A 22165-nucleotide genomic window follows, 5' to 3' on the forward strand; every position below is an offset into this window, starting at 1 on the left:
ACATATTTAGGCAGTAAAATCAAACAGTAAAGTAATCCTGAAATATTTCAATTAAAGTCCTGGCTTGTTTCCTGAACAGAGCTTTGGTTCACACATTAGGCTGTTGAAAGCAATGAAACAATATGCCCTAAATAAGTATGTCCAGGTTTGCCTCCTTGTGAGGTTAAATTACTTATATTTTAAACAAACATCTCTAAGCAGTATCTATGACTTTAAACCCTATATAAATATATATTCTAGGTATTATAAGATGGTAAAGTCACTCATGCCCAAAAGACTGATGGTGAAAGAAACATATTATTTTCCTATGGCATGTAAGTATATTGAGTATGACTGTTCTTTAAATCTAAATAATGGATTCTCTATCATAAGGATCTTTTACACTGTGTGTGTTCTCCGTTGTAGCAGAGCATAAAAACCTGAAACTGCATCACCTCCTTTCAAGCAAACCCATGCATTTTGGGGCCATGCTGCAAGTTGTTTTTGACCTAGAAGATTTCTGCATGGCAGTTACTGGGGCACATAAGTCTCAAAATGTAGAGACCTGTGACACGGCAGGTCTTGACAGGATTTTACTCCCTACACCATGTGAAGTGGGAAAGGAGAATGAGATAGCTTATCAACATAGCTACCTAAATGCCAGCAATTGATACTGTCTCCATGTCACTCCCATGATCCTGGGCTGCTGCCCAAAACACACCTGCAAAGAGCCAAAAAACTCAGAAGAATCAAAGTTTGTAGTAACTCTCCCTTTGTGGTCACTTTTTTATAGGCCATTTTTATTTTATAGGCTCCCAAACAAGCTTTGTATGTTGCTTTATTCTTCATCACACACTGATACTTAGAGAAGAAAAGGTCAAACTTTTAAAACCTTTCATACTTTTCAAAGTGTAATCAAAATTCAATGCATCAACCTCACAGGTGCAACTGAGAAGAATTAAGCAGGTATAAACATACTACCAAACGAGAATTATAATTTTAAAGTGGACCAAGCCCATGTTTAATTCTGAGAAAAATGGAAGCTGGTGTTAATTTCTTTTTTCTTTATGTAAGGGATTCAGAGCAGTTTTTCAGCTAGTGGGATAACTCCCCTGCTCTGAAGGATAAACATGTTAATGAACAGCTCAGCTATCAATTCTTTTGACATTTGACAGAACAGCAGGTGCTGAATCAGGGTTTACTAATGCTGGTGTAGCTAATACCATTATTTTTATTTTTCCTTCACTGAAGAATGATCTTTCTAAGAAAATAAAACTTCGACATGCAGAAAGATAATACAGAGTTTAAGAAACAAGAAGGAGTGGAAGGAGGATTTCTTTTGCACCTCTCTGCTGATGGAAGGTGCTTATAAACAGGAGTCAGTCACTCTCTAAGTTTACATTCTTCATTGCTGTTTTCAGGAGAGAGTTGGTCCACCAGAACCCAATATTCTAAAATCTCTAAGAATATACCAAGTACTAAAGCACAGTCCTTTTAGATTCCATAAAAATTAATCCTACCCCACATCTTTAAAAAAAAAAAGTTACATTCTATATATGAGTAGCTTTCAATGCAACTCTTAATAAAATAAAAATCCATCAATTTAATTTTGTGGAAGCTATAATGAGCCTGGTTCTACATACCACTTCTTTTATCAGCTCCTATCTCCCATTCTCCAGGGAAAGCAGTACAGAAGTGTCTTGTCCTTTGATAGCAATAGATAACTAACCTCATTTTGTAAAAGCAGAACTCAACAGAGTTGTTCTTTGTCTTCAGCAGAAGCAGGGAATCAGACTTCATTGCCTTGTAGTGAACCCATTTTAAGGCAATTTGGTGCCTTACACACGATCACTGAAAAGCTTCCAGTCGTATCTTTTTTTCCTCCCCACTCTTTTCACCTGGCATTTCTTTATGCAACAGATTACCAAGAGGTTTTATGTTTAGAAGAAATAGCACTGGTCATATTTTCTGAACCTATATTTTGAGGCCTTCTGTATCCTTACCGATCCATTGCATTCAAGTCAAATGTTTGTCTTTTGGTAGCAGTAGGGATTAAAGATGTAAGTGCTTTCAAAGCAGACATTTTCAACTCTCCTTAGCCAAATAACCTGAGGCATTAGATTAACATTTCCCTGCCTCAGCCTTCATCTAGGCTACTGCTAACCAATGGAAAAAAAACTACCCAACAATAACCATATTTATTAAGGCTTTTTTTCCTTGACTTTAGGTCTTGCTAGATATCTACTCATAGACTAAATCAAAACAAACGACAGAATAACTTCAGATTTAGTGAGGGGTTTGGTTACAACCCCAAAAAAACCTGTGCTGTCTCTATACCTCTGTCCAGACTGAGCTGCCATCGAGTAGGAAGGCACTACACAAAATGCTAAAGACACAGCTTTCCATGCTAAAGACACAGCTGTCCTTTACAGTTGGCCACCTTCCTGTCTTTTAATGACCTGAAGATGAAGACTTGATGCAAATCACAGAAATCACTTGGTGTGGTTTTGTTTAAATGATCTGCGTGACAGAAATAAGTGTCTTTGTGCACAGTAGGTATCACAAATCAAAACAACTTAGGGAAAAACATCCGTGTTACATTCACAGATGGAAAGCAAACAATCTGTACAAAACTGTGTTTCTCTGGCAAAAATAAACCAAAATGTTACTTAACATTATGAAATTTTAAATAAACAAAAGTTTCAGTATTACAGTTCACCATACCATTTTTATAATTAAGAAGTATTTCACACTTTCAAGCAACAATAAGATGATTATGAAAGCCACAAGTTTACCTCTGCATACATTCACACCTGTGTTACTTTGGTTCACTGAATTCAGTGGAACAACATCTGATTTAAAGTAAAGCAAGAGAAGAGACAGAGCTGAAGACTGAAAGCAAACCTGAGGGTTTTGATGAAACATAATTCTCAGCACGAGATACAAAAGGTGACTTTCCTGAAAAGTGCTACCTAAACTCTTAACAGCTTTCTGTACATAACCTCACCTCATCTCATCCTGACATAATCTTAATTAGCCCTAGTCCTACTGCAGAGAAGCCCACTGAGGCAGTTAGCACCATACAATTAATCAGATATTTTGCAGGCATCACAGCAACCAACAGTGTCAACTTACTGATGTAACACAAACGGAAATCAACCCTGCCTTTCCCTTTCACATGAACTAAAAGCATGTGGCATGGAGTGAACATATGATTGTTTCTTCTACACACCACTTAATGTCCTTTCTTCCCTTAGCAGCCATTTCCTAAGGCATCATTGCTCTCTGCAAAGCATGTTTTGGGTTTTTCCTGGTGGTACTAGAAGAGAAATGTGAATTGGTATTTCTCTTAAATTTCTGTTTCTTCATAGAAGAATGAGTTTATAAACTGAAAATAACAATAAGACATACTTCTTGCTGGTGAAATTAAGGAATCTCACCTTTTTTTTTCCTGTGTGCTTTAGCAGTTTTCAAGAAACTGAATCTTACACCTTCACATAAAGATACATTTGAGAGCACAATCTGCAGTCATCTCATAGCAACAGAAAATATTATTTTATACTTAAGAATGTAAGTATATACAATGTACACACTCAACTGATTAAAAGCTTCACCACCTATCTATGTAATTATACATCCTAATTTTATTCTATTGTTTGAGATTTATCTTTTGTCATCATTGCAGGAGCCAAACATCACAGTATTGTACATAATATCACTGAGGAGGAAACCATACAATTACACGACTTGATGGCAAAGAACAAAAAGAAAACAATTTTACAAAGCTGCATTTTCCTAAGCTTAAACCAATTACTTTTTCAATGCATGATTTTTTAGGTTTCAGTTGGGTTTTTAGTTGGGTGATGCTATTATTCTTCAGCGTGAAAAGCACACCCACTGAAGACTTGATCCTTAAAAACATGCAGTAGCCTAAGGAAATATTTTCATGGGAGCCAAGAACAGAATCTAAGCTTCTTTGTCTCTACCGAGATCCCTTTGATCTGAAAAATTTCTTGAAGTTGAAAATCATAAAGCTGGTAAGAAGGGCAGTGGCACATCTATTTGATATAAAAAATGCTACCCAGGTGAAATCTGTAACAGAGGAAATTCAGCAAATTCAATACACACAGAGCAGGTGGCAGCTGAAAGATTCCTCACAGAAAATGGTTTCTGATGTCTAGATCTACTTTTGACAGATTTTTTTGGACAGATTTTTGCTACATTTTCTGCTTATTAGTAGTTAACAATTAAGTGTGAACACACCGGTTTTAATGTGTTTCCACTTAAACATAACTCTGGTCATTCTTGACATGTATCTCAATTTGCCTCTGGAATATGAGCTATCTAGAGCAGCTTTTCTCCAGCCCAGCACAGCTGAGTTACATTGTTCCTGTTGCTGGATTAGTATTTGTTTGCTTAGGCAAAAAGCTTCTTTTTCTTTCCCCACCTTTTCCTCTGGACTCCAGCAGAGATCTCACACACAATGCTTAGATCATTATTAATGCTTAGACATCTCCAGAGTGTATCTTAGCATGGATTGCCTTTGTCCAGAGACAGGAGCAATATGCATTTATGTAAAGTGGTGTGGGATTTGCAATGTCACGCACAGTGGAAGGTCCTGCTTATCAGCCTTTTGCATAGTGTTGACCTTATTTATTTAGCAAGGACTGAAACACCCTGGCAAGTGTGGAGTCTGCAGATCTGTGGGAACCAGGCCTGCCAACTGAATACCTACTCTGCTAACACTATTCTCAGACAATCTCCTTAGGAGTTATCAGTAACATGAAGATGCCTCCTTGTCATTTATCAACTCATTTTAGGTCCTTTAGAACAAACTCATTTTCTAGAACCATCAGAAAGTTCTGCCTCCATCCCAAAGAAAACTGGGCTGCAAGCACTGATGCTGGCAGTACTTAGAGCAAGGTGTGAAACAGAAAATCAGTCAGAATGATAGTGCTTACCCCGTTCTGTGTCATAGAGGTACACAAACTTTTCCCACTTATAGTAAGTCAAGAGGCTGAGGATGGCTCCTTTCAAGGCTGGCCGCATCTGGATGACGAACTGCACATCTGCATCTGTTGGGAAGCTCGGGGTGATGAAGGACGTGTGGAGGGCGCCGCAGAACGACGTCAGGGTGTTCATGGACATCTGGTCATAGAATCCAAAGATGGCATAAACTCCTCTGGAAAACTGTGAACAGACTAAGAAAGACAGACAAGGGTGTTAAAATCTGATATATAATGAATACAATCAAACTTTCACAGTGTATTGGAGGTAAGCCTTCCAACCATTCCTGAAATTATTCTGCATGATGCAGCAGATGGAGTGAATTAATGAGATAATATATATTAATTTCAGTGTAGCAATCAATTGTACCACCTTTGTAGCACTTAAACTGGCCTAAACACATTTATTTTTGGTTGTGTTTTGTCTTGTGTTGCTACAATCCACTAATCTCTCTTTATTCCTTAAAAATAAACATGGGATTACATTACCTGTCTGTAAAATACTTTGAGAACTCTGTGAGGAGCTACATGACAAATGTCAGGACTGCCTTAAAGGGATACTTTTTCCTGGTATCCAAAATTGATTCAGATCTGATTCAAAGAAATCTGGATGTTTTATTCATTTATAGTCCACAACTCTGAAATCTGTGTGGTCTTTTTCAGTAAGGAATTATGGTGGCTTCTTAACAGACTGTTAAAATCTTTCATAGTAATAAAGTCTGTGACTTACTATATGACAACACAAATGAGGAGCACCTATTGTTGCTTCATGGAACTAAAGCTGATATCCCTTAAGCTGAACACTCTTAGTCATTAACTATTCTGCTGTCTTGATGAACTCATCTTGCACCAGAAAAAAAAAAATCAAAACACAGACAAAGATGATTTTTTAAAAAAATGTACTTATCTGGGAAAATACTTCATTATTTCCCATCCTTTATAGAGACTGAACAATTACCATTTTGGACAAAAATGAAAGTACTTCAATTTGTAAACATAGCCAGCTTCACGGTCATTGCAGGAAAAAGAATTTCTTTGTTGTTCAGCTCTGTAGGAAAGGCACAAAGTTCTTGTGACCCTGGGTTCTTTCCATGGAGGGAGTCTGCATCACAGATAGAGAGGGAGCCTGATCTGTGAGGTGCTGGGGCTCAGGATTATAAAAAGACTGTACAACTGCAATACAATACAGCCCAGCAGCACTTCTAATCATACCACTGCTGAACAGGGATGAGCAAGGCCCATTTGCAATGAAAAGAGGTTTGTCAGGAAAATGTTCATTTGTTAGCAATTAACAATTTCAATTGTCAAGAACTGGATTTAACAACAATTTACAACCAGCCCCATTGTCTCGGGGTGATTTTATGGTGACACTCTATTCCCTAATCCTCTGCTTTATGCCCAGGAATGGCTGCTGTAGACTTAATATGAAGCAGAGGGTGTGGCTGGAGCCCGGGAACCCCAGGTGAAGGCTCTGCTGGAGCTCTCCACAGGGTGTGCTCCGTGCACCATGGACCAGGATGTTACACTGCTCCTTTGTTGGATCAGTTTTGCTTCCTTAGGCAAGAAGCTTAATTTCTTTCTTTCCCCACCTTCTTCTCTGGACTCCAGGAGAGATCCTTGAGTTTTTTTGGTTGTGTGTATAGGAGTGGGGGGAGGGTTTGTTTGTTTGTTTGTTTTTGGTTGTGGTTTTTTTCCCCCTTGAACTGTTTTAGCTTGTTTTTTTTTCCTTTCTTTCCCCCCCTCCACTCTTGGGAGCCTGTGGGGGTTTTGCCAGACAGTCCAGGCCCCAGGAGAGGAAAGGGCACCAAACCCCAGCAGCTTTGCCTGCTGTGGGGAGGAGACCAAACCCCAGAAAGGTTCCCATCTACTCTGCCCCAGTGCCTGTGTGAGCTCCTGTGCCTCCCCTTCCCTGAGACCAAGGGGACAGATCCCATCTCTGCCCCCTGGCCTGGCAGGGGTGGGGGTTAAGGTTTTCAAATTTCAATTTCCAGCATTTATTCAATCCTTTTCTGTGCCTTGTGTGCACCCTTTTCCGGGGTTTTTTCTCCTAAAACTTGTCTCTAAACCAAGACATCCACTGAACACTTCTGCAAAAACACTGCATATTTTACTTTGCAAAAACCCAAGTAATTACCAGTAAGGAGGACATGACTTCTACACAGAAATGTACAGCATTGCTACTTCTGAAATAGCATCACATTTTCCACCATAAATGCTACCATTCAGGATCACTAAAAACTGTAATTTTAAAAAGGATTCTCCACAATATCAGCGCATTGACACAGCATCATGGAGAACATCTAAAATCAGCAGTCAGCTGTGAAAATTTGATTTTCTTCCTGAAGCTCTAGATGCAAAAACTAGAAACACTGTTAAAGAATTTCTTTAAGTATTTAAGCCACTGTAACAGGACATGACCAGCAGCAAAGAGCAGCTGGTGAGACACAGAAAGGAAATGAGGTGGTAATTTCTGAAAAGAAAGTTTGCAGAGGTTATCAACCACAGAAAATATAAAAAAGAAGTTATATAATACAGGAAGAATTTATTCCCAGAGGCATGACTGAGGAATTAAATCCACTGTTTAAAAAGGCATTTTGTTAAACTACATACCAGCAGGATATAAAGCAGAAAAGCTACCATAAAAAATTATCTGCTGAAGTAACAAATAAAAAGCATTAACTTATAGATGGAAAAAAGGGAAAAACAAAAATTACATTAGGAAGTCTGGCAGTCTCCAAATCATTGAAGTGGTGTGTAAACTCTCTAATTCCATAGGAATAATCACTGAAGTGGGATTAATGGAGAGAGTGTCCTCGCATACACTGAGCCTGTACCTCACAGATCAAGCTTCTTTCATGTATATATTAATGGCATAGCTTTTGTGTCGATCCTGTACTGCAGAGAAAACCAAGCATTCCAGGAATACTGGCAATGTAAACAAACATTCTCAAAGATCTCCTGATCCTAAAACCCAATAGCATTTCAAAAGTCCTGGATTCACCCATTACTTCTTATCAGATGTGAGACTAAGGAATACTTCTGAAGCGTGACTCAACTGAGTTAAACTTCATTTTCATAGCAGATTGTGCTCATTTATGCAAGATGACCACTGTCCATTAATGAATAATCTGAGAAAAAACCAGTCTGTGAACAACCTAAGCAGGACGTTCTCCAGGTAACACCTCAGAGCCAACATGGAGCTGCTGCTCGCATGGAGGTGAGAGCTCTGATTTGGCCGTCAGAGTATTTGCAATTGTTTTTCCTCCTGATTTTGGAGGATCACCAAAAATATATTCTAATAAATGCAACTACCTGCCCACTCTTATTTCTCCTGGTTCAGGTTTGTATTCACAGCAGATTTTAAAGATTAACCCTTTGATGGACTGGCTTCTACTATTAGCTTCTACTTATTATTCCTGACCATCTATTCTGCATGCACTGTAGGATGCCAATTTGATTTCAGCAGCCTATTTAAAAGGCAAAATAAACTTTGCTTTTATAAGGAATAGCAAAAAGGCCAATTATCTTGGTCCTCAATGGTCATTTGCATTTTTTAACTCAGTTTTGTTAAAATTTGGTAGTATTAGGTCTTCCACACAGTTTGTGACATAATCTCCTCTGTAATCGGACAAGCCTATAGAATATCTATGAATCCAGAGCCATACTTTTACTTGTTTTCCAAAAAACAAATGTGTAATTACATTCATTTTAATTACACTATTATTCTAACATCACTGAGCCAGAAGAAAAAATTTAAAAATACTAACTAAGCCTTACCCCTAAGCTCTTTTTACAAACTACTTTCTACTGACAATCAGAACATCCCTCATGTTTGAGTAAGAATTTTGGTATTTTTCCTTACTTAATCACTTAATTTATTGGGTATTTTTTCTTATTTGAAAAATACAGATGGTCAAACACATACTTTGGCTGTTAAAGAGATTATTTGGACAAGTCCTAGTTCAACCTCATTCCTCAAGAAAAAAAAGCGTTTTTTTTTCCTGAGCTATGAAACTGCTTTTAATTACATGGATGCACATCTGTTTCCAAGGACAGCACACAACTGAATTGCTTTATAACCTGATCTGAAAAATTTTCAATGTCTACAAAGAAGGGAGAGAGGTGCTGAGCAGCAGTTTTCCAATGGGAGATCATGTTAAGCCATTATTTTGGCATTAGGTGCAAGGTGAGTATTTATTAACAGAGGTTTAACACTGGACTTATTCTCAAAGTGAGCTGCCACATGCCATTGTGTCCAGGAGAGAAAGTGATGGTATGACAGAAGTCTGTGAATTCTCAAGCATGTCAAGAAAAGATAAGAAACTTTCAGGTCATGACAGACTGGTGTTTCCTGCCAAGGAAGCAAAATGCTCAGAGGCAGAGTGATAACAGTAGTAAGCAGAATTTACTTAAAAATAAAAAACAACTACCAAAAAACCATCACCACACCAAAAAAACCCAAAATCAAAAAAACCAAACTAAACCAACCAAGCTAAAACACCAAAACCAAACCCTAAAAAACCCAAACCCCAAAACTCAACTACTGAAGCCAAATAAATGGAAATCTTAGTTTCCATACTGAATAGCAGCTGAGCCATCCTAAGCATCAGTGTAACCCAATGAACCCAGACGTCTGTTTCACTTGCATTTGCATCCTCCCTCCAGTCAAATCAGGCCCACCACTGAAACTTGCTAAGATTAACCAGATAAGTTTTTTTTTTTTTCTGCACTCAGATCCCAGGAAGGCTGCAGGCCAGAATCTCAAAAGATGCCTCACTTCACACAAGTTATTAGATGTTTTATGTATTTTTAAAATTTATTTTTACTTTCTAATGGTATTTAGTTTTTCTATGTTTTAGTGACTGTGAGTATTCCTGACACAACAAGGTTGTATAAGACCTGACATTTCTACTGTCTATTGCCTAGAAGCTAAAGTCAAAACTTCTGACACCTTTTTTTTTTTTCTTCCAGTTCTTACTATAAACAACTGAAGCGTTACTAGGAACATTTACAAGTAGGTTTGGATTTTGTTTGTTTAAATGCAAGATGTATAAAGCTAACAAAAGAGGTATGTTACTGGTGGAATGTAATACATGCTTTTCCACTGGCTGACATCATTAATGGCTGAATTGTAAAAGTCAGCAGGATTCTCCCAGGTGTGGCAGCCAGTGCACTTCAGCCCTGGATGCAACAGCCTGGTAGTTTTGGAGTCAGGGGCTGGAGCTTACAATACCTCAGACACTTTTCCTCCTTCATTACTCTTTTTATGAGCAAGTAATTTCCCCTTTGTCCATACCAATTTCTTATAAAGTTGGTGTGACCAAGTCACCCTGTGTCACAGGGCACAGCCAGCCTGTTTCAGTGACACTCCCCCAGCTCTTGGGAAGGAAGGTGCTGTAGGAGCTCTGTCTCAGCTGACATTACCGTGGGCTGCTCAAACTGCTTCCCTAGCTTTGTGCTCTGCATTTTCCTCAGCTGTGAAATAATTTTATTCCCTCCACTTCCTTTTGCCAATTGTCTTGGATTCCAGACAACTCTCACTGCCAGCTTCAGCCAACAGACTAATGGGGCTACTTTACAATGGAATAATATGCAGCCTAACTCAGAGCAGTGGAATTTTCTAGGGCTCCATCCTGACCTCCTTGTTGTAATAAAGCAAGGGTTACCATTAACATTACCTCTTACAGTAAGAATACAGCCTTCCTCTTAGAGAGACAGACAGTGCCTCTACTACTTTCTTTTGCTTTCATTTTGATACACAGAATGAAAAGCAACAACTCTCTCTACCTTGAGCCCTGAGGAGATCAGCACAGCAGTGCCCCTGAATGCCAAATGAGCTACTTTCAGGGGGCTCCAGGCAATCAGACTTGAGAGCTTCCTTTAAAGACAAGCCCATCATATTAAAAACGTAAAATTAAGTGAACTGCATTTACCTATAGCCAATAAAACCATCTTTTACATTTTAATTAAGACTGAATTCTGTCATGGAGAAAATATTGTTTAAAATTCAGGTGAGGAAAGATGCATTTCTGAAAGCAGCTATTCTTGGAACAGTTAACAGTGAAAATTCCTGGGGGTAGGAGGGAATCAAGGAAGCTACAGCTCGAAATTGGATATGAACCTTCCTGAGATACTGGCTATAACATGACTTCTCCTCCTACCTAGAAGAAGATATGCCCTCACAAACAAAAAAATATTCCCTGAAAACAAAAAAACCCAACCCAAAACCTCACAGCAGAGCACAAAACAAAACCATCATTTACTCCTGTTACTTCACTTATGGCATCTATTTTCTCAATGATGAAACTGCAATGTTTTATCTAGTTCTTTTTACAAAGAACTACTCAACTTGCTTTGTTCTACCTAATGTCTTCAAATATACACACTTCAGTTTGCATTTCATTTTAGGAGAGCAAATAAAATAAAACCAGCATGTTCTGGCAGCAGGAGGGGATATTATTAAATAGCAAATGAAAGGCATAAGGATTAATCCATTCATATTTTACAAACCATTTACTAGAAAGTAATTCTAAACACATGTTCAGATCCAAGCATCCTTGAACACTCCCTGGTCAAGATCCCATTCAAGATTACTTCAGTCACCACTTCCTAACTCCATCACACACTGTTAAAGAAGTTTTTACTTCTTATCTGCTTTTCAAGATGACTTTGGAACTCCAATCACAATTACAGTTCCTTGGTGCTGAGTGCTGTACAAATTCATTGCCACAACCTTGGTTTCTTTCAGTGTGCCCAATTGCTTATGACATACTTGACTCATTAAGCTTTACACATTATGGCTTTTATAGATATGACTGTGATCAAATAAAACCCTAACAATGTGCATGAATTTGTTGTGTGTGGGATCTTCTCTTCAAACTGAAATGTTTGTGCGAGTTTTATGAGTGTATGAAAAATGCCAGCTGCCAATGACAAACACAGGCCACTTGGGCTGTAACAGTGGGAACACCAGCAGCACCAAGCCTCACACATGCCACAGTGGGGGTATTCGCCCATTAGCACAGCTTCAATCAGATAAAAGTAAACCAGAATAAAAACCCCTCTGGCCCAAACTGCTAATTTGATATATATGAGAATTAAAGCTTTAATATTTAAAAAACTACCAAATATGTTTAATATGTGAATGAAAAGGGCAATCTTGGGTAACAAACTGTAAGATGGCCTGAACAGAACCTTGATTTTACTGAGAAAGCTGTGCTTAGCTTTCTGAAAACTGCTCTAGTCTGAGAAGGTACTGCAGGTGGCCTGAGCAGCTGGGAACAGACAGCAACACAGTGCTATTGTATTGCTATTTTCTACTCACTTCCATTTAGCTCCCAAGCTACATCCAAAGTTAAGATGGTGTAGAGTCTGAATTACCTCCGTTCTCAGGTTACTGACCACAAAGCTAAAAAAACCCCACCAAATATATTTTTTCCTGTAAAATCTTGTTAAAACTCAAGCACAAAATGAGTTTTGTACCACAAACCTACCAAATTTTAATGCATGGTTTTCATTAAAAAAAAAAAAAAATCACTGGCTATTCAGAATCTCTGTAATTATGACATTTCTGATGGTGGAAGAAACCCAGGAGCCAATCCAGCCAGTTGCCAGGAAGTGTCAGCCTCTTCTCTGAACCACAATATGAAAGGATTTTGTTTACCTGCGATCCCTGTTACACACAGATTTCTTTAAAATGTACCATTGATTATGAGTACTATTAGAACATTTGAAAGGCTGTGAGTCAGATAATAATGACTCATTCTAAAGTATAAACCATTGGAGTTTGAAAGAAATAAAATAGGGGTTTAAGCTTAAAATGGATTAAAGGTGAGAGAAGATATATATATATGCCATAAAAATCAACTGATTTCTTTTGAAAGATGATTTAAAAAATGTGTTAGGTACTTAAGGACTATACTTAGGTACGTGCTGATCAGAATACTACATTATCCTGCCTGTGTCTGTACAAGATGGAGTTCAAGCTCCCAGACCAGGCACCACAGATATAGCTAAGCTTTCTATTCTTAAACCCATCCTGGTCATTCACAATCTACCCTTAACAGAACACTTTTCATCCTGATCCCACCATCCCCACAAGCTGCTCAAAAGAAGCATTTATTTTAAAGGAAAGCTATTAAAACATACCACACAGTTTTAAACAAAGAGCTTTAAGAAAGAAGACTTTGTAACACTGTTGTAGAAGTCAGATTTAAATGCTGTGGATTCATGTTATTTGTGACCTCTTCTGCTTTCTGCCTGTGGTGGTCTTGACACTAAAGTAGTGCTTGCAGGAGAAGCACAAGAGGCTTCTCTTGGTAGACAGTTAAACTCACTGCTGGAGAGAATGGAAAGGCTTTGGTATCTGCCTTTCATAGCCTGCTGAAGAGATGTTTCTGCTCAGCTACTCCAGGATAATCAGTGCCTTGCCAACAGCAGCAGTATGTGCAATGCCAACACTGCTCCTGATTGCAGCTCCACCATCCTGCATGCTTAAGATTTATGGCACAGGCCTCCCTCAGGTTCAGAGAGTGTTAGGGACTTAATGAGTGGATGTAAAGCAGTTCACTGAGCTCTGACCTCCACAAAAGCTTTAGCCAATCCTACACACATAACCACACACTCCTCTCTCCATGAACCATGGGAGATAAGCTAACACCTGTGTGAGGGAGCCAGAGGACCTGCCAAAGCTTTCTACAGGAGTCTAAATATATTCACAGCAAACAGCGATCGTTTGCGTTCCTCACATCCAATACCCAGCTCCTGCTTCGTGACTAATCTCTGCAGAAACACGGACAGCGTGCATGCAACACAAATATGTAACACTCACTCAAGTGAAATAACTTGTTTCCATCTGTTGCACCATTTGAAATGCTTTTAATTTAATACGGTATGTCATGTCTGCTTGCTCTGATCACTTTGGATCGTAACTGTATCTCTTACTTTCCAAAGCAATTTTTCTAAAAATGTTGGTGGGAGGAAAATATGAAAACCCGCATTCTTCAAAAATTGTCCAGTTATACTAGAAAATTTATCAGCCATTTATTTACAAGCAGGCAATATATTCTAATAATATGCATATTCTAAAAAACAGTTACACAAATGTTTCTGTAAATATATTCAAAGTAATAAGAGTTCCACAGGCCATTAAGCACTCTGCCTTGGAACAAAAAGACATGTTCAAAAAAGTATTTTTAACATGAACTTAACAAGATGTGGTAGACCAGGGAGTACCCACTTCAACAATTGTTACCTTCTTCAGATATGATCTATCTTAACAATACTTTAAACAACAGGCTAAAGGAAAGCAAGAGCTTTGTGTTATGAAGAAAAAAACAAATCATACCCAACAGAAAAGGGCAGCATTTTGTAGCTGAGGATGTTAGGCAGAACGTAGGGTTGAATCAAGGAGCAGCAGCTGAAGGCAATGCTGTGCCTCAGAGCCGTGAATCAGCAGCTGCCATCTCCAGCACCCCAGCACTCTGAAGGGATTTCTTATATCACTGGAACATCTCAGTGTGGAGGAAGTAAAAAGGCAGAGGCATATTATTAAATGTATGCTTGTTCAGCAGATCCTTTCCTAAGTGATTTCAGAAGTTGACTTCATTCTGGGCCACTGTGGTGAGAGGCAATAAATCAAAACAAGGCTCTGGCAGTGTGATGAAAGATGAGCTGAGTCTGCTGAGGTGGTGCCATTTATAGGCCTGTGGGGATATATTACAGAGGATGAGAGAAGAGGCAAAGTGGCCAACACACCTGAAGCACTGAGCTGGGTAAAATTCACCAGGAGGTGAAGGTCACAATTAAGGTTGTTCAAGGAGAAAGGGGATGCAAATGCCAAAACAGCAGCTGTGCAAGCAGCCTCCAGCTCTGGAGGGTTTCCAGGTGGCTCTATGTTTGCAGAGCATGGTGCTGGCTGACAGACAGCCCAGCTTACCCAAAGCAACAGTCCCTCACACTTTCCTGGAGGCTCTGCAATGGTGTTCCAGCAAGCACTGTCACTGTAAGTACATCTTGGACCAGTGGACCGGATTTCATATTTCTGTATCTCCTCCCCTGTTCTGCTCAAAGTTCATGGGGCTATGCAATTCTCCCCCTTGTGTTCCACTGCTGTCAGCTGATCAGTCTGAGAGGCTTGAGATCTGTTAATGCAGAAGCAGAAACAGGATGTCTGTGAAAACTGGCTTCAGGAGCCAGGGAATTATTTGAAGATGCTCCTTAGGGGTCCAGTAAAGCACCTAGCAGTACCACTGGAGAAGTTCCCCTGGAATTCAGTGAAAGCTGGATTAGAACTGAGAGACTTATTCACACTGAAAGTGCAAACTACAGAAATACCACATCAACATCCCAACTGCTCTTACAAAACATCCTCCCATCTATTTTTATTGATATTATTTCTATCTGCCTTAGCCCTCAGAGTTTCTCTTGCTATCAGCCTCCTGGACCTTCATGATCACATCTGACAGTATTTCACAGACCAGTACCCTCAGCTAAGCCAGTGCCTTATTTACAGGAAACAACAAGAATATTTTTCTTTATGAATTATGCATAATCACTATTTATCAAGCTGGGTTAATTGGCACATAACAAAAGAGTTGTCTGGTGCACAGCTGAATAATGTGGAAGCCAAAATTGATGGAAATGGTACAGCAAAAGCCTGATTGTGAAAGAAAAGTCACATTGCTACATGTTAATTCTTAAGCGATTGCTGCCCTTTCAGAGGGGGAAGGGGAGGCCAAGAGAGACAGACCTAGTTTGGAATTATTTATTAATCTCAGAGGGTTTGGACACCATGTCATAGCTTTAAATACTGGTTTAAAATCTGCTCTCAGCCACCTGCATAGCGAAATGTTAACATGGTGCACATGCATTTTCTGTGCTCCACAAGATGCTGCTACATTCATAAGCAGAGAACAATCTCATTAATCATTACCAACAGCATGAGGCTGTGGTCTGCAGGGGTGTGAGTGATGCTGACAGAGAAGTGGGGCTCTTCCCACATCTTCCCCTAACAAACAAGAGGCTAACTGCCTCATATCAAGGCCAAACTAGCAGCCCTTTGGTTCTAGCATCAAGAGATCCCAGAAGTCCTCACCAGAATGCTGGGTGTATCATGGGAGTGGCAGTGTGGGGCACCACTTGATTTTCTCTAGAACACGCAACTGAAGAACCACAGCTTAGTTCACCTTGCTCTACATGCTCAGAGGGTTTTACTTAATGTCCTACATGACAAAGCTCTGTGCACAAATTTAAGAACATGCTTCTGTGTTTTGATGGACAGACAGACTGAAGCTCAAGACACTAAATCAGAGCTGAGGGTCAAATTACCATGGTGCTCACTGTGGTGGGCCCCTCCAACGGAGCATTACAGTTGAGCTGTATGAGGGGTTATCAAATAATTCAGTCTGATTTACACCATTACACTTCTATACTTCCTTCGTCTCTTGTCTACTAATGCACTGTGGATCCTTCCTTCAGTTAGACACTTCAGCTCCCAATCAGTCTTTGATAAACCATTAAGCATTATCCCATTTATTTTTTCATTTTTTCAACCAAGGAACAAGCAGATGAGTCTCACCAGTGTCTGAAACACAGCAGTGCAGCACCCAAATCAGAGTTGGGGGAAACAGTCTCAAAAGGGCAGTGTGTATCTTTAGGACAGTAGGTCTGACATCCAATTTACCAAACAGCTCAACTGCAGCACTTTGGATGACAGATGGCAATAAATTTCTCTGCCTTCAGGCAATTTCCCACAGGGCTGTACCATTCCCCAAGCTCTGCAGTGAGCTGCAGGATGAGTTCTTTGTAGAAGACCATCTTCACCCTGAAGGCCTGCCCTCACTGCTGCTTATCCCTTGCCTGCAGCACCACCTGTTCTGGGAGGTCAAGCATGGAACCAAACTGTGCTAAGGACAGGGAGAGTCCTAGTGAGAGATGAGACTGGAGAGGGGCACTGCCAGCCCTGGGTGACACGAGCAGGCTCAGGAGCTGGGCAGCCCTTACTCACAGCAGGCACAGACACAGTGATGGGAGGAACCATTTCATGAACTCAATGAACTCGATTAATTTTTCAGCTGCCTGTCAAAAAACCTTTTAAAAAATCAGCTTGCTATGCACAACAGAATAGGAACTGATATGTGACTACACTTAGAGATTGTAAATAATGCCTTACTTTAATTTGAATGTACCCATGTCATACCAAATAAAAACTTATTAAATTTCTGCTTTACTAATTTTTAAAAAGTTACACACAACATCCTCCAGTTTTTGCAGATGAATGATTCTGAATTTTAACCTGAAAATTCCACCGCCAATTTCAAAGTAAATTAAAAATATTTGTCTCTTGTTAGAACCTGTGAAATAGTCAAGAGAAGCATTCACATCATTCAGCAAAAAGCAGCCCATCACAAGGGTTCCAAAGCAGGACGCCTCTCTTTCTCTGCATCACACACAAGTGCACCTCATGTAATCCCACACTGCCTAAGCAGCAGACAGCAGAAAGGGCTATGATAATGTGCCCTTGTATTTGATTTTAAACTGATGCATTGTAGGAGCTGATGTTGGGCTGCTGCTACTGAATTTTCTTACTCTGATTCTCAAACCAACTCCCTGACAGATTCAAGCTTTTTAAAGTGTCCCATCAACAGACTGTTTTTGGACTTGAAAATTTTGTAGGCCTTGAACAGATTTATTTGTTGAACTCAGGTAGTAAAGCTTTTCAGATAGATTAATGGAGTAAGTGAAGTGTCTCTCCAGAACTATACCACAAGGCTTAAGAGACCTCATTTTCTAAGAAATGTCAGCTATAGGCACAGAAGACTTCTTTGTACTGATTTTCTCCATTTGCACGAGCGAGTCCAAGCCCTCCTTCCCACTGGCAATGTTATCAGTGAGACAATACCTTTCTATAACAAAAATAGCACAGAAACTTGCATAAGAAAAATGAATTTGATAACAATAGAATGACTTTCTCATAATAATTTAATAAGTTGAAGACAGGAAGATTTAAATCCTCCAGAAGAGCTGCATAAAAGGGATTGATGAATTCATCAGCTCCTCCAAGCTTCCCAAAGAAGCCCAGACAATATTTCTTACCTCCTGTTCTACAGATATCACCTATAAAAGAAAAGCAGGCATTCAAGTCCCTCTATTATGCTATTCTTTGCCTCTGGGGCTAAACTCACTGTTGAATCTGCTTTAAGTAAATGTGACACATTTAAAAATATTCTGATTTGTTTCTAATCTTTCTCATTAGAAAAATACACATGTAATGCTCTTTCTGGTTAGGATCATGGTTCTGCACCCTGAAGTTACCATATGGACATACAGCAAGCTACTGACCTTTATGGTTTTCCACTAAACCATGAAAAGTCTGCAAAAACATCACCAGAAATGCAAGCACATGCTATCACTAGTTTCAGTTAAGCACTGTCAGTATATTCCAGTATTTCAAGAAGTCCTGAGACCTACAGAAATCATAACAAACAAACTAAATCATGAACTCCATAGATTGAAAAATCATGGACTGCTCAAATTTTTGTATGGATTTTGCAGTATACTTTTACATACAGTTCTCTTTTCTTGTTATTGGATAAACAAAAGGAAGACAAAGTGATGGGACTAAAACAGAGAAATTCAATCCAGTAAAAAGTCAGCAATTGCTACCACTTACAAAAATGAGAGAGAAAAAAAAGAAGAAATGTTTTTTCTCCTCTGGTTGACTGTCATGTTGGTGCTATGAGAAAGGACAGCAGGAAATAACTTTACACATAGTACACAGAATTCATAAATTTACCATGTCTCTTTAAGCACAGAACCTTTGGGATTTTATTGTTTTAATCTATGTTTGATAGTAATATTTAATTTCATCAAAATTATTGGGTCATACAAGGATTCAGTGGTAGCCATCTGTTGGGAGCCTCCTCTTTACTCTGGGGGGATCAAAACAAAACTACACTGAATCTTTCATCTTACTTTGTTGAGTTACTATAGGAATAGAAAGAGAGACTGACAGTAACAGGATAATTTAGTAACCATGAATAGATGGACTAAAGACTAGTTCCAAATGACTTCATTTCTGTTCTTTAGAAAAAAACTTCCTCTTCCATGAAATCTGCCCATGACATAGTAATTAAAAATCTTTCTAGACAGCAAACACACCAAGGTTGTCCCCTAGAAGTGAGTATTTTCAAGCCATTTCACATCTTAGAAAGAAGTGCAACTTAACTCTTGGCTCCAGATCCTTTTCCAAACTGTTGCTTCCCTTCACATACTTGGTCTTATTCTTCCTCTCTCCCAACACCCAGACCCATTCCCAAATAAAACATATCCTGCTGTCACACAATTAATGTTGAATAAAAACCTAAAAAGGAGAGTATTACTGCAAATAAAGCAAACCATGGAAATGTCACAATAAAAATATTTTCTTTTACCAAAAGGGTGGTTGAAACAAATGTAAATAAATTCAGTATCTAGGCTTTTCATGACTTCAGCTAAGCAGAATAAATGTGCTGGGTCAAGCCAATAAGTGAAACTAATCATGCTCTACAGAGCTGTAGCCTCCTGACAAGCCATGTTCTGAAGTCTCTTTCTAAAACTGTTTTATCTACAGAGTCCATTCAAACTTCCCAAGTGAGGACTGGAATCCACAGCACAGTCAGCTAATTAGAGCCAACAATGTGGGAAATGCAAGATAATTAAATTCTTCTCCTAAAAGATTTATTTCTGAATACCAGTTTTGGGAGACTGGGGGGAGCAAGTGAGAAATTAATCTCACCCAGGAAAACAACTCATCTTTGTGAGACTCTCCCCAGGAATGGAACAATAATATGGTGCTGCTTATTAAGAAACAGCACAGATCACAGTACTAGTACACAAAGATGCTGCTGTACACAAGTTTAAAATCTGTGTCCTTGACATCAGCAGATATTGTCTGTACAAGAAGAAGACGTACATTTAGTCCATATCACAACTGCAGGGAGAAAGAATAAAACCAAGTCTGAATAAAAAGAAAAATATAAATAAAACCCAAGAGTTCTTACAAATAGGAATTGTCAAACACAAGAGGAAGGGTTCTTCCTCTAAAACAGCATAGTCAGTTTAAAAATGTAATCTCTGCCCAAGATTAGAAAAGGCTACCTGAATGGATGAGTCTGGAAGGAGGGTTCAAGTGAAGAATGCGGGCTTGTGATTAACTAGATCTGAAAAATAACCAGTTATTTAAGCTAAGCAAGCCCACATGTTCTCATTCTCCTGAAAGACAACACAACTCACCCCAACTGACACCTAACAGAGATTACACAGATTGCCTCTTGCAATGGATATTGCTACTCACCTAGAACAAAGCTGGGGCCTGAATTAGATATCCACTCAGTGTTTTACACAGCTGAGCAGACTGTTGAAAGGCAAGCTTGGACATTAGGGAGTTCACTTTCAACATCCAAGCTCTCCAACGAGGTGTTAATGCCCATATGGACAAGGACACTGAAGAATATTTAGTAAGGTGGTTTAGCTACAGGCCCTATACAAGCAACCTCTCAAGTGACGTTATCACCCTTCCTTATTTCTTCCTCTGCCATTCTTTTCTCAAGAACTCAGACAACCATCTCAGGCAATCTTTATTACCACAACTGATCTTGTATGTTGAAAATACAAATAAGACAGAGGCAGTCATATTGCAGCTCCACAGAAGAATGAGACCATTCTGCTTAGGGAAGGACACCTTTCCTTAGGATTCACAGGACATTTTCCTCTTTACACTAGAGTGAACTGTAGAAATGTCACAGTTTTCCATAATTAAAAAAGAAAAAGGAGAGATTCATCATTGTACATTTCTTCACCCTCAGGCAGGCTGTCCTTTCTGCCGAAGGAAGCCAGAAAGGCAAAGGTATCCAGTCAAAATACCTGCTTATCACCTCCCAAGCTGGCTTTCTGAGTAACTTGACACTGCAGCTGAACAGTCAAACCCACATCCATGCTTTAATTAGAGGTAAGGGGAGCACCTACTGTTTGCATTTACAGTCTGTGTGGTTCATGAGCAGCAGGAGCAAGTTCAGCCATCACAACTGCTCAGCTTGTGCTGCTCTGATGCATGGTTTCAGCAGGGGAACAATTAAGCAGACCCATTCACAGCTGAAGAGGCCACTAAATTTTGCCAAGTGCAGTCGCTAGTGTTTTATCCTTGCTACTGTATCTTGTCAGCCACTGCACCACACAAATTACCAACAGAATCCATCTCTCTCTGCTGACAGCGTGGGGCATGGGGGTGTCTATCCTCCCGTGAACACAGAGGATATTTAGTCTGCTAACTCATTCACTTGTATAGAGATTGAGCATATCCCGTCTCATAAGAGGGGATTAAATTTTTGGAGAAAGAATTTAAGAATAAAACATCATCAATAAAGGGGTGGAATTAGAACAACTTCACTGCAGAGACTGACAAAGGAAAGGCAAGCAAAAGGAAGCAGACAGATAAAAAGTGGCTTGCTAGGATCTGAAAAACCAATGACAAGAGACACTCAAATGAAGAGCAAGATTAGTTTCACTTATTTTCTCATTAAAAATTTTACAGATTAAAAAAAATCTCAGACTATGAGGGAAAAGAAAGTACAAGAGGAAAAAAATTTTCTATTCAGGGAATTGGTAGTTCATGCTGTGGAAAACCTGGGATTATGGTAAAAATATTCCACTTGAAAGCTATCACAAGTAATGCACACTGTGGAAGAACATGGCCCTTTGGTAACCAAACAACACACAAGTTCATAGCAAATCTGTACACCCTGTACTGCCAGAAAGAACTGCTAAATATCTTTTTAAGAACCATAGTGACACAGACCTGTTTTTATGAGGCACGAAAGTCAGTCAACTCCAGCTGGAGTGACTTGAACTTAGGCATTTAATGAAACTTTAAACGCAATTATTTAATAAATTGGCTACAATTTCAAACACATTTTAAAACACATGCTAGCATGCTACAGTTACTTCTGTCAGGCTGTGTACTACTAAGTTATGCTCATTGTACCAATTAGTTCAGGCAAATATAGGGAAAGTCTGCTCTCAGGACAGCAGCTGGAGGCAGTGGTTATTTCAGATATAAACAAGTAAGCATGAGTAAAACTAAAAAATGTTCTGAGCAGTTAAATGTAAAATCTTAAATCTTTTCAGTCACTCATGGCTACAGA

At 39.2% G+C, this 22165-nt stretch overlaps 1 protein-coding gene across 4 annotated transcripts in view; it reads right to left on the bottom strand.

Annotated features, from left to right (window-relative positions):
* The window catches only part of GRIA3 (glutamate ionotropic receptor AMPA type subunit 3), a 141112-nt gene that overhangs the window by 102481 nt on the left and 16466 nt on the right, over window positions 1-22165 (bottom strand). For all 4 annotated transcript variants that reach the window (XR_010440369.1, XM_064713365.1, XM_064713367.1 and 1 more), the window contains exon 3: window positions 4941-5180. Coding sequence is in view for 3 of the 4 variants with exons in the window: in XM_064713365.1 (XP_064569435.1) it covers window positions 4941-5180 (240 nt within the window). In the remaining variant the exon portion in view is untranslated. The remainder of the gene's footprint in view (window positions 1-4940; window positions 5181-22165) is intronic.

Source organism: Zonotrichia leucophrys, chromosome 4A, assembly GCF_028769735.1.
Source record: "Zonotrichia leucophrys gambelii isolate GWCS_2022_RI chromosome 4A, RI_Zleu_2.0, whole genome shotgun sequence".
Taxonomy (NCBI): Eukaryota; Metazoa; Chordata; class Aves; order Passeriformes; family Passerellidae; genus Zonotrichia; species Zonotrichia leucophrys.